Here is a 13,123-nt window from a genome sequence, read left to right as displayed (position 1 = left end):
ACCAAGGATCTTTCTTCCAGTAATTGTGTAATTGAGAGGTTTTCATGTAATCCATATGTAATGAAATACCTAAAAAGACAAGTACTTTTGTACACTAACAGGTACCTAGTGCTGCCCTTTGTGTTGTAATTGAGAAACACACTCACAGCATTGTCATTTGTTTCATCAACTATATGCTGAAGGGTAGTTTCTGTAAGCAATAGCCTAAAAAATCCATAGGTCCATTGGTAGTCGGATGACATGGTAAACATTGCCTGTTTTGTAAATGGGTGATATTGCATGTTGTGTACTTCATCATGACATATGTCTTCTGATTTTGTAACATCTGCCAGTGTGGATTCTTCACCATCTATATTTTCGTCACCACCACCACCATCATCATCATCATTATCATTATCATCATCATCATCCATATGTTCTGAACCCACACTCTTACAAAATGCATTTGAATGCTCTGTCTCCACATCACTAAGGTAGGTTTCTGTATCCTTGATATTCGAACTATCTTCCTCCAATTTCTTATCTTCAAATTCAATTACATTGTTTAAAATACACATTGTATTAAAGTAGTACTGTACTGAAAACTTTCAGTTTTCCTTAGGACAGTATAAGAACTAAGAAAGTTCAAAATTTGTGCAAAATTGCTCTGTAAAAAATTGTCTTTAAATTTCTTAGCTAAACTTGAAATTTCAACATCTAAAGCTTCAGATCCTTTCATGAAGTTTTCTGTAATCATTCTTTATTGATCTATGAGCACTTTCATTTCTTTTGTTGCAATTTAAACACTTCTTTCTGCTTCAAACATATCTTCTAAGTTTTGGAGTAAAACTTCTTGTTAACAGAGGAGCCTCTTTCAAATGCAGCATTTCCATGAAACATACATAACATCTATAAAAACTTGGTGAAGTCATGTTTCGCACTTAGCAATAAATTCATCAGAAAATGATCAAGTTCATCCTTCTTAGGATTGAATTGTTCTAGTTGTTTTTCTGAATACTCAGAAAATTTAAAATATTCGCTCTTCAGTATGTCAGCTGTTGATGGAGTCATATGTGTTTTTGACACAAATTCTTCCAATGCATTGTCAGTCAAGAATTTCTCAGAATGGAGCCCTCTATAACTTAGGGTGATAAACATGTACTGCCTACAATGTTTAATTTCAAAGGAGTCTTCTCAGTAATTTGTAGATGTAGACTTTGCAAAGTACCTGTGCATACGTTTATGAAATAAGGACATCACTTTCTGTGTTTTCTTTCTAGCAGCAATGGCACCAATTACAATATCTGCATAATGACTTGTTTCTTAATCATATGCTTCAGAAACATCAATAGCAAGTAAAATTTGGTAGATGTCGTTGCCATTCCCATAACAGTTTTCTTTATGAACTGAGATACAGCGCTATACATTAAACTGGAAAAATCTCTCTACAAAAAGGGATAGAGAAGAGTCAGTTGGCAGATACATAGTTAAAATGTCCTCAGGTTCATTTGATACTGATACAGGAAACTCATGTTTTGCACAGTTGTGTTCTAAAAGACACTTAAATTTTTCAATGTTTCTAGTCTCTGGAGGTCTTTTATGTACTTCAGAAACATACTTCTTCACATGCAGAATAAGCTCAAGTGCTCTTTTCATGACTTCAGTATTTCCAACATATCTAAAAGAAAAAAAATGAGAGGAAACTTAGGAAACCCAGTGATGTCTGAGCAGGTTACACTGCTTGAAAGAGTATCTGTCATAAAGTACCAGATTACCCTAGAAATTCATGAGCATTCCACTAACTTTTAATACGAGCTATTTTCAAAGCCGTATTCCCCACATGAAGTGAAGAAGTGTCACAGTAAAAAACTTGTGGTTGATTATCTTCTTACTTTTACAAATCAAACTATTTATAACATTCACCAAGTGGCGGCAGGAGAACACACATATAAACACATTTAAAATACCTTTATATGTGAGTTTTCCTGCTGCTGCTGCTGCTAGGTGAGAGGATTTTTCATCTATTCAGTTACACTATATTCTCAAAAATTGATTTTTTTAAAATATACTTATAGCATTCATTTTACCCCCAGTACATTAATAGTGTTGTGCTATTTTTATTGTGTAATACACTAAAATCTCACGTGGCTTGCAGAAAACTAACTTAAACAGCAAATACAACTACAAGGTCCTTCAAAACCCTCCATGTTCTGAGTGGTACCTCCTGGGGAATGGACAGAGGGGTCCTCCTCCGCCTCTATCACACCTTGGAATTGGACTATGGAAGCATAGTTTACTACTCTGCACGGCCGTCTATTGTTCGGCATCTAGACTCTGTCCACCACTGTGGATTGCATTTAGTGTCTGGAGCTTTTTACACCAGCCCTGTGGGGAACCTTTATACTGAGACTGCTGAACCTCCTGTCCAATCAGCGAGCTGTCCTTCTGAGTTGTTATGCTAGTCATCTGTTTCCCATGCCTGCTCACCTGACTCATGCCTTTTTTTTTCAACACTTCCTTGAATTTAGGGTATGCAGCCCAGTCTACCTCTCTACTACCATCAGGATTCCACTTTCACCAACTGCTATGGTCCCTTTCATTCCAATTTCCTAAAACATTCTTGACAAATGGGACTACAACGCCACCTTGGCTTCATCCCCGGACCTGCCTTCTCTGTGACCTTTGTCAGCTTCTCAAGGATAGTACCCCCCCCCCCCCCCCCCCAATAGTTTGTCGGGCATTTGCTGCTCTATGCAGACAAATGGAGGATGCCACATTTATTTACATTGATGGTTCCGAGACCATCTTTGATGTCAGGAGTGCCTATATTGTTGGTGCCATCCCTACTAGATTTTTGGCTTCCGAACCAGTGTTCAGTTTTTACCTCGGAGCTTTATGCTGTTCTCCAAGCTGTCCAATACATCCATCGCCATCAGCAGATACAGTATATTATACACTCGGATTAACTCAGCACTCTTCTCAACCTCAACCTCCAAGCTCTTTACCCCATCCACCCTCCGGTCCACCAGATTCAGGACTGCCTCCACATGCTCCACTTGGAGGGGGGGGGGGGGGAAAGGGCATCTCAGTGGCATTCCTCTGGATCCCAGAGAACTTAGGTATCCACAGAATTGAGGCAGCCAATATAGCAGCAAATGTTCCTATCTCTCTTTCTTGGCTCGCTGTTCGCATGGTTTCCTTTGCCGATCTACGTAGCATTTTATGTTGTCATGTTGGTCTTTTATGGCACACACATTGGTCTGCACTTCCTGATAATAAATTATAGGACTTAAAACTTCTTCCCTGTGCTAGGAGCTCCACCTCCCAGCCTCGTCATCGGGAGGAGGTAATTTTAACTAGACTCTGGATTGAGCACTGTCTTTTTAGCCATCGACATCTTTTAAGTAGCAATCCTCCCCTTCTTCAATAGCAATTTTCTAAGATTTCCTTCCATTTTTAGTTTCCCTCCTTCTCGAGTTTTGCTCACATTGTGCTGATTTTGTTTTCGGTTTTTTACCCTTCACTAAGCCACAGAATGGGCACTTATGACAGAAGCAGTTTCATGCCCCCTCCCCCCCCCCCCCCCAAAAAAAAGGAAAGAAAGAAAGAAAAGATGGTAGGGGACCACATATTGATAAAGCGTGGGTAACTTTTTGGTTAGTGAGAAACTGATTTTACTCTGATAATCCATAACATCTTTCATAAGAGGTTAGAAGTACAGTAGTTTCATATTAATTATGAAAAGCCTTTAAAAAAGACGCTGATTAATGAGATTTAAATACAAGAAGGGGTGAACAGAATTACAGAAACAGTTATTCCGATCCTTCTCTAGTGACACACTAGATGGCATCATTATCTTTACACCTCATTTTGGCTAGGCGTATGGATCTCATGTAGCTCTGAATTAACAAAGCAACACTTCCAAATTTCCCTCTCTACACCTGACCCTCAAGCTTCCAAATGTCGATAGCAGAGGCTGTGCTAACCTGGCTTGCACAGATGGACATCCCAATCCCATCCCCTACAGATAACAAAGACTTCATTAGAGTTCTGGGAAATCACTCACTCTCTCACCCACTCGCGCACGCACACACACACACACACACACACACACACACACACACACACACACACACACACACACACACCATTAATTTTTCATTATTGTCATGAGTATTTGTTCACTTTCATGACTTCTTATTGCACACTTCTGAAGGATAAATACTTTCCTTACCTTTGCTACAATGAATCAGAAGATTATATCATAGGGCAGAAATGAGTGTAAGTACACAAAAGTGTGCTAGAAAACTTGTATACAAGTCAACACAGCGAGAGAGATTCCTAAGTGCAAAGCAGGCATAACTGAGTTTTTTTGCATAAGTTAATCACGTGCTGAGGCAGCCGTAGTTTATTATCCATCCGGATGTGCAGGAACTTCAGACATGGTCCAGTGTGTGACCATTGATCTCTATTTCTGCTACCTGTAGGACAGTTGTTCGAACTGCATAATATGAGATTTTGCAAGTTTGGGGGTCATGGTATGGGCTGTGCACCAATTGTAATCCTGTTCCATTATTCTCCTGGATGTGTGTGGTGTGGGCGTGTTTGAACCTTTTATGAATATACTTTTCTCATCAGCAAATATGACAGTTTTTGAAGAGTCTTCCAATGTCCCAGGCAAATAATTTATGTAGACCTAGAACTGTTACTCACTCTGAGTCTAATCTTATTCCTATTCTGTCACTTGATAATGTGCACCTTTGTTTTCTGTTACTAGTAATTGACTCCATTGATTCAACGGGAGACCTTTAATTTCATGCCATTTCTTTTCCCTTAAGAGTTCCATGTTAGTTTTTCTTTCTGTCCAGCATTTTCCACTATATCCACATTTGAGGAGCTTCAAGTCTATTTCTTTTCAATTTACCTTTCCACAGAGCAGTGACTCCATATGAATGAACTACATATCTATACATAATTTAAAGTCCCCCCCCCCCCCCCCCCCCTGTATTTTTCTGTTTGTGTGTGAAGCCTAATCTCAGGAATTACTGAAGGACTTTTGATATGGTTCTAATTAAGCGACTGACTCACAAGGAAGGATTGTGTATATAATTTGTCACCTCTATGCCAGACAAGTCGTCTGGTTCTAGATGTTTAGTGCTACTTCTATGAAGTGCGGTCAGATATGTGTTTTAAAAAGAAAAAAAAAATAAATATTAATTGATAAAACATTTTATTCATTGAATGAATTTTGCAAGATAGACATATAGACTATTTTTACACATATATTTACATTGACTATACAACTTGCAGTAATCCTTTTAGTATGCTTTTTCGCTTTGCATTTGTTTTTATTGTGGTTTCTTGCTTTGGTTTTAACTGCAATGGCTTACATAAATTAAATGTATTTTCCCTGACAGCACTTGTCAATGTTCTATGCTGTTTATGTGATGCACATACAAGGTTTGATGTAATACACATACAAAATAAACGATAAGTGTGACATATACTGAGCTCTAGCTGCAGCACATTATATGATGTGTTTCTGGAGGAATATTAAATATTTTAAAAGGTTGTAGCATAGACTACTTTGAATAAAATGTTCCATATAACATGTGTCCAGTTAATGTAGGTTAGAGAAATCCAGCTGCTAGAATGTAACCTACATAAAAACATACAGAAAGTGTTAAGCAAAGGCTAATTAGTAATTCCAGAGGTGATTTTCATAAATTTCACCTCCCACTTCAATGTACATTTGAATTCTCTTGACGTCACTGTGTACAGCTCTTCTGAACTTATCTTACTTTCTTTTATGAGGGGAACTCTATTAGTAATCCATATGATCAGTGTGTATTTTGTGTTCACTGTATGACTGTGGTCTTCACTTTTCAGCTGTCCCACAGGCAAAAATCAAAAGGGCTAAAGGTCCGGAAACCATGATGGCCAAGAAATGTGACCATATCTGCCAATCCATCTTCGGGCGAGTGTCAAGGTCGATAGAACACACCCATCCTTGGAGCCAAGGAACCTTTTCCAATAAATATGGAAGCCTAAGCTAGCTGTGTGAAATTCCTAGGAATGCAACTAGATAAAATTCTATCATGGGGGTCACACATACAGTACCTTGCAAATAAATTAAATAGCCTAACATATACAATGAGAATATTGTACAATGCTACCAGTATGGGCCTAAGAAAAGTAGTATATCACAGCTACTTTGAGTCAGTAATAAGGTATAGAACTGTATTTTGGGGTAACTCAAACCATATGTGTCGAATACTAAAACTTCAGAAAACCATCATTAAAAATATGCACAACATAGGGCGAAAAAAAATCCTATCGCCCATTCCTAAAAAATCAGATTATACTAAGTGTTCCCTCACTACACATATATGAGCTGATTATCTTTGTACATACACTCCTGGACATTGAAATACGAACACCGTGATTTCATTGTCCCAGGAAGGGGAAACTTTATTGACACATTCCTGGGGTCAGATACATCACATGATCACACTGACAGAACCACAGGCACATAGACACAGGCAACAGAGCATGCACAATGTCGGCACTAGTACAGTGTATATCCACCTTTCGCAGCAATGCAGGCTGCTATTCTTCCATGGAGACGATCGTAGAGATGCTGGATGTAGTCCTGTGGAACGGCTTGCCATGCCATTTCCACCTGGCGCCTCAGTTGGACCAGCATTCGTGCTGGACGTGCAGACCGCGTGATACGACGCTTCATCCAGTCCCAAACATGCTCAATGGGGGACAGATCCAGAGATCTTGCTGGCCAGGGTAGTTGACTTACACCTTCTAGAGCACGTTTGGTGGCACGGGATACATGCGGACGTGCATTGTCCTGTTGGAACAGCAAGTTCCCTTGCCGGTCTAGGAATGGTAGAACGATGGGTTCGATGACGGTTTGGATGTACTGTGCACTATTCAGTGTCCCCTCGACGATCACCAGAGGTGTACGGCCAGTGTGCCTCGGTTGTATGCAGTCCTGACTGTGGCGCTCACCTGCACGACGCCAAACACGCATACGACCATCATTGGCACCAAGGCAGAAGCGACTCTCATCGCTGAAGATGACACGTCTCCATTCGTCCCTCCATTCACGCCTGTCGCGACACCACTGGAGGCGGGCTGCACGATGTTGGGGCATGAGCGGAATACGGCCTAACGGTGTGCGGGACTGTAGCCCGGCTTCATGGAGACGGTTGCAAATGGTCCTCGCCGATACCCCAGGAACAACAGTGTCCCTAATTTGTTGGGAAGTGGCGGTGCGGTCCGCTATGGCACTGCGTAGGATCCTACGGTCTTGGCGTGCATCCTAGTGTCGTCGCGGTCCGGTCCCAGGTCGAGGGGCACATGCACCTTCCGCTGACCACTGGCGACAACATCGATGTACTGTGGAGACCTCACGCCCCACGTGTTGAGTAATTCGGCGGTACGTCCACCCGGCCTCCCGCATGCCCACTATACGCCCTCGCTCAAAGTCCGTCAACTGCACATACGGTTCACGCCCACGCTGTCGCGGCATGCTACCAGTGTTAAAGACTGCAATGGAGCTCCGTATGCCACGGCAATCTGGCTGACACTGACGGCGGCGGTGCACAAATGCTGTACAACTAGCGCCATTCGACGGCCAGCACCGCGGTTCCTGGTGTGTCCGCTGTGCCGTGCATGTGATCATTGCTTGTACAGCCCTTTCGCAGTGTCCGGAGCAAGTATGGTGGGTCTGACACACCGGTGTCAATGTGTTCTTTTTTCCATTTCCAGGAGTGTAGTAACCCTGATTTATTTGTAGGAAATCAACATGATAACAACACCAGAAATGAAAATAATTTTATGCTGCCCACCCACCATTTAAACTTTATGCTCAAACTCCACATAATATGGCTGTGAACATTTATAATAAAGTGAAAGGAAGAGAATTGCTCAGCATAAATTTAGAAACACTGAAAAAATCCTTATATGAGAAACTAGTGCAGAAATGTTACTATTCAGTAAAAGAATTCATAAATGACAACCTGAAAATTTGAGCAGAAGAGAGCAAGTATTTAGGACTGTTAATCGTACAAGTTAGTTACTTTTGAAGAAAAATTATTAATTGCTTAATTAAATAATTATTCAGTGCTGTATATTATATTATTGGTTTTATAAGGAAAACTGTAAACCAGTTTTTGTGTTTTGGCAAGTCTCCTGTACTTTTTAAGTCAATGGCTTGAAAATGTATGTTATGAGACAACAAACTACTACTTCTACTTCTACAAGAATGTCTTGATAGTGCCAACACAACAGGCCCAACCAACTGATTGTCTACCACAAAGCACCATGCAAGTACAGAATAGAGTACGTGTAAATGTGTGTGCATGAAGGCATCATGTGGGTTTTTGTCAGACCCTGATGTGAGTCAAGTGCAATAGGCACAGTTCTCTCTGAAGTCATACAATTTGTAATACAGTATGCAATATAATGCAGAAGTGAGTCACATCTGCAGACTGCATAGTACATAATGGAAGCAACTTAATTGGTTTCTCTGTAATGACTGTGATACAACAACAATAAGTATTTCTATTGTACTACCCGGCTCAACACAGAGTGCTGGTTTGCTCCACACAGCATGGGGAGTGAAATTTCAAGTTATCTGATTTTTCTAAAAAAAAAAGGCAAGGCTTTGTCTGTTTCTGTAGTTAGTTTCTCAGTAAATCTTTTACTTTTCATGCTAAAAAAATAAAAACCACTGTTTTGAGAGTCATGTGCATCTCTGCTATGCAGTCTTCCCCATTCGATTTTGAGGAAACTATTTGGTAAAAAGAAATGATAGCCACACATCACAGCTTGACAATTAATTGGTTTTGTTTTAGTTATTTCTGTAGTTATTGTGATATTTCAAAGTAAAGTACAGCACTGCAGTTAACCAGTATTAATGGGATTACTTGGTGATTTGCAGGTAGCCAATTGTCAACTTTCATCTCCTTGTTGGAAGTGTTGAATGCATTGTAAATAATGATGAAGGCCATGCATACATAATTTCTGCAATATTCTTGTATGTGGAACTCCAGTATGTGTAGAAACTCTGGATGTGCTTGTTGAAGGTCTATGTTCTACTTCATCCACACAAAGTTCATTTGGATGTTTATATGAGATATGACTGCTAGGAACTGCACCAGTCACACACAGTTTGGTGGAAACTTGAGACACAGTCTCAAATCTGGTACCCTGCAGTTTGGGAGTCGTCTTTCATATTCTTTACAATCAGCAGCAGCAGTGTTCTCATTACAAAACCCATATACAAATACCAAGTCAGCCTAATCAAACAATGGAAATTCCATGTTTGAATGTAACATGTGGTTTCAGTTGTCCGAGACTGCAGTCTCTCTCTCTCTCTCTCTCTCTCTCTCTCTCTCTCTCTCTCTCTCTCTCTCTCTCTCTCTCGCACGTGTGTGTGTGTGTGTGTGTGTGTCTATTGCTGACAAAGGCCTTAATTTAATTGTGAGAGTCTTTTTGTTGTGCCTATCAACCCAATCAGCATTTATTAATATGTAGAGCATGTTTAAATGATACAGTAGAATTCACCAACAAATCACAATCACAATTAAAAATTTAAGTTACGTAAATTCAAGCACAATTCCACAACTTGAATTTCAGATAAAAATACTGTAAAAGTAAATAAATGAAGCCATAGCAACTGGAGTACCAACAGGTAAAATGAACCATCAAATATACTCTCCTGGTGAAGTTAGTACATTACCTGATTATCAGTTGCAGCCTGAATATGCCACAAAAACAAACTGGTTGAACAACTGTACATTCTCTTTCAAAACCTGCCATACAAACTAACTTCTCAACCAGCAAATCAACATCTAAACGATCTTAGATTTCAGTGGTCCCTTATACAAACAAGTAACCATTACAAATAGGCAATTCTCTATCATAATTTTAACCTGTCTTGATTTAAAAATTCATAACCTCTTACAAATGACAATATATTTTCCATACACAAATAACATATCTGAAGTAATGAGTTTTACTAAATAAAAACACCTTCTTATACAAAATTTTGTAAAATTTAGATGTAAATAATCATCATTGAAATATGTAATTTCCAGTTTTAGTAATTCACTATTTTGATTACCTACATTTACAGATGTTTCAGTGCCAAAGTTTTAGTGATTCATACAAAGAAATATCTTTGAAATTGTGTTAAAGGTTGTATGTTCAAAATGTGTACATTTTGAATGAGTGACTACAGAATTTTACCATGTTCTCCCAAGGCTTCTGTGTATCTTCTACAAAAATTGCAGCACATAAACAAATTTATGTCTCCCAGATTTGAAATATTGAACTGATTGAACAGAAATATTTGTACACACCATTCTAGTTTGTACAAAATTGTAACTCTTTGTAAGAAATGAGATGATGAACTTTGTTCTTTAGAGTTAATTACTTTAGTTCAAATGGTATTACGTAATGATTAATATGTGTAACAGAAAGAAATGCAATAGTGAATACACATCAGCATAATAAAAAGTAGTGTATTGCATAATTCGCTGGATGTGTGCATTATCTACGTTAACATACTGAAAGCTTTATATCAATGTAATTAGGTAGAGCTGTATTTCTTGATTTCCGAAAAGCATTTGACACAGTACCACGCCAACGCTTATTGTCAAAAATACAATCATCTGGGATATCAAGTGAAATTTGTGACAGGATTGAGAACTTTTTAGTAAGGAGAATCCAACATGTTATCTTGGATGTAGAGTCATTGTCAGATGTAGAAGTAACTTTTGGGCATGCCTGAGGGAGGTGTGAAGGAACCCTTGCTGTTTGTGTTGTATATTAATGAGCTTGCAGACAACATTAATAGTAAAATGAGGCTTTTTGCAGATGATGCAGTTATCTATAATGAAGTACTATCTGAGAGAAGCTGCATAAATATTTGGTCAGATTTTAATAAGATCTCAAAGAAGTGCAAAGATTGGCAACTTGCTTTAAATGTTCATAAATGTAAAATTTTGTGCTTCATAAAATGTAAAAACGTAGTATTCTATGGCTATAATTTGGTGATGTGAAATGGACTTATCACATAGGCTCAATTGTAATAAAGCAGGTGATACACTTTGGTTTATTGGTAAAACAGGTGGGGGGGGGGGGGACAATCAATCTAAAAAAGGAGATTTCTTACAAATCACTTGTGCGATCAGTTCTAGAATATTGCTCAAGTGTGTGGGATCCAAACCAGATAGGCCTACTGGAGATATTGAGCGTATACAGAGAAGGGCAGCACAAATGTTCACAGGTTTGTTTAATCCATGGAAGAGTGTCAAAGAGATACATAAGGAACTGAACTGGTAGTCTCTTGAAGATAGACGTAAACTATGCCAAAGAAGACTACTAACAAAGTTTCAAGAACCGGCTTTGAATGGTGCCTCTAGGAATGTACTACAATCCTCCATGTATCACTCAGATAGCGGTTATGGGGATAAGATTGGAACAATTACTGCACACAAATAGGCACTCAGTGGATGATTATTCCCACAATCCATATGTGAATGGAACAGGAAGAAACGCTAATAACTCGTACAATGGGATGTACCCTCTGCCACACATCTCACAGTGGTTTGTAGAGTGTAGTGTGGATGTAGTAGATATATGAATTGGTACTGAGTATTCCAGTAAGCAGTTGTCCCAATAAGCCAATTACACCTAAACCAGCTGTACCTCTGCAGCCAATGAAAATTGAATATTTGCTTCCACTGTTTTTTCCCCAAAATTTGAGGCTTTAATGAAGCAAATTGATTACATATGTATCATTCAGAGTATTTTCCATCACTGGCCACTACTTTCTCCCACCTTTTGTGCAGTGTACAAATCCTGCATCAAAAAAATTGTTCGTCTTTTGAAGCAATCCACGAATCGATCCAATTTGTGACTTCTTCATGAGATCAGAAGTGTTGGTCAGCCAGGCAATGCGTCATTGATGTAAACAGGTGATACTCGGAGGGAGCAATGTTTGGAGAATACAGAGTGTGTTTCCAAGTACGTTTTGACATCTTTTGCAATGTGAAGTCGAGTGCTGCCATGCTGCAAAATCACTTTATCGTGCCTCTCGCTGTATTGCGGCCATTTGTCTTTTAATGCTCTGCTCAAAACGCATTAATTTTGTTTGATAATGAGCACCTGCGATCGGTTCAGTCTGTTGTAACACCTCGTAGTACATGACACTGAGCTGATCCCACCAAATGCAGAGCAAGATCTTGGAGCCATGAAAATTCGGTTAGGCTGTCGACGTGGAAGCATCACCTGGATATCCCCGTGATTTTTTGCGTTTAGGGTTATCATAGTGAACCCATTTTTCATCCCTGGTCACAATGCAATGCAGAAATCCCTTCCATTTTTGCCTCTGAAGCAACCATTCACAAACACACAAACACTGTTCAACGTCTTTTGGTTTCAGCTCACACTGGACCCAAGTTCCTTCTTTATGAATCATGCCCATAGCCTTGAGATGTTTCGAAGTGGCTCACTGTCATGACACATTCTGTCACTAATAGTGTCCTTACCATATGTACTTGACAACATTCAATGAGACTCAGCCGCTGTTTTCTTCATATTGAAACGAAACAGTAACACCTCCTGCAAATGACAAGAATTAGGCTTGCAAACTGACATTTTCAATCGAGAACAACATTGTGATGCAGACACAAATTGACTAATGTTTGAATGAGGTTATGTTGACTGAGGTCCAAGCTAACTGCCTGACATCTGCGATCTGTTTCTTTCGACCACTGTTTACCACTGTCGCCACCAATCGGCAAACGGTGGAAGCAAAGATATATACCTTGCACATTATATGGAATGTTTCACTCGAATTAATCTATACTACTGCACCTAAAATATTTACTATTCTTTCTGCAATAATAGAATAGGTCAGGATATTCCCAAACATAGTAATGCACAGAGATGGGACAACTCACCTGTAACTGATGAAACCTACGCTGTTGCAGAGACTTCCCCGAGGAAGAGGGGATCGCGGCAGTGCGGGAGGCAATCCGGCAGGGCATCAACTACATTGACACAGCGCCCTTGTACGGCCTCGGCAGGTCTGAAGAAGTTATCGGCAAGGTGAGGT

The 13,123-nt window shown here is 39.5% G+C and overlaps 1 protein-coding gene across 1 annotated transcript in view; it reads left to right on the top strand.

The window, feature by feature from the left end:
* LOC126295441 (uncharacterized) overlaps nt 1-13,123 on the top strand; it is a 97,683-nt gene that overhangs the window by 34,680 nt on the left and 49,880 nt on the right. Inside the window, exon 3 of the mRNA XM_049987939.1 lies at nt 12,999-13,116. Coding sequence (XP_049843896.1) covers nt 12,999-13,116 — 118 coding nt within the window. The remainder of the gene's footprint in view (nt 1-12,998; nt 13,117-13,123) is intronic.

The sequence above is a fragment of the Schistocerca gregaria genome, chromosome 11, assembly GCF_023897955.1.
Source record: "Schistocerca gregaria isolate iqSchGreg1 chromosome 11, iqSchGreg1.2, whole genome shotgun sequence".
Classification (NCBI taxonomy): domain Eukaryota; kingdom Metazoa; phylum Arthropoda; class Insecta; order Orthoptera; family Acrididae; genus Schistocerca; species Schistocerca gregaria.
This window is presented reverse-complemented; position numbering and strand designations above follow the sequence as displayed.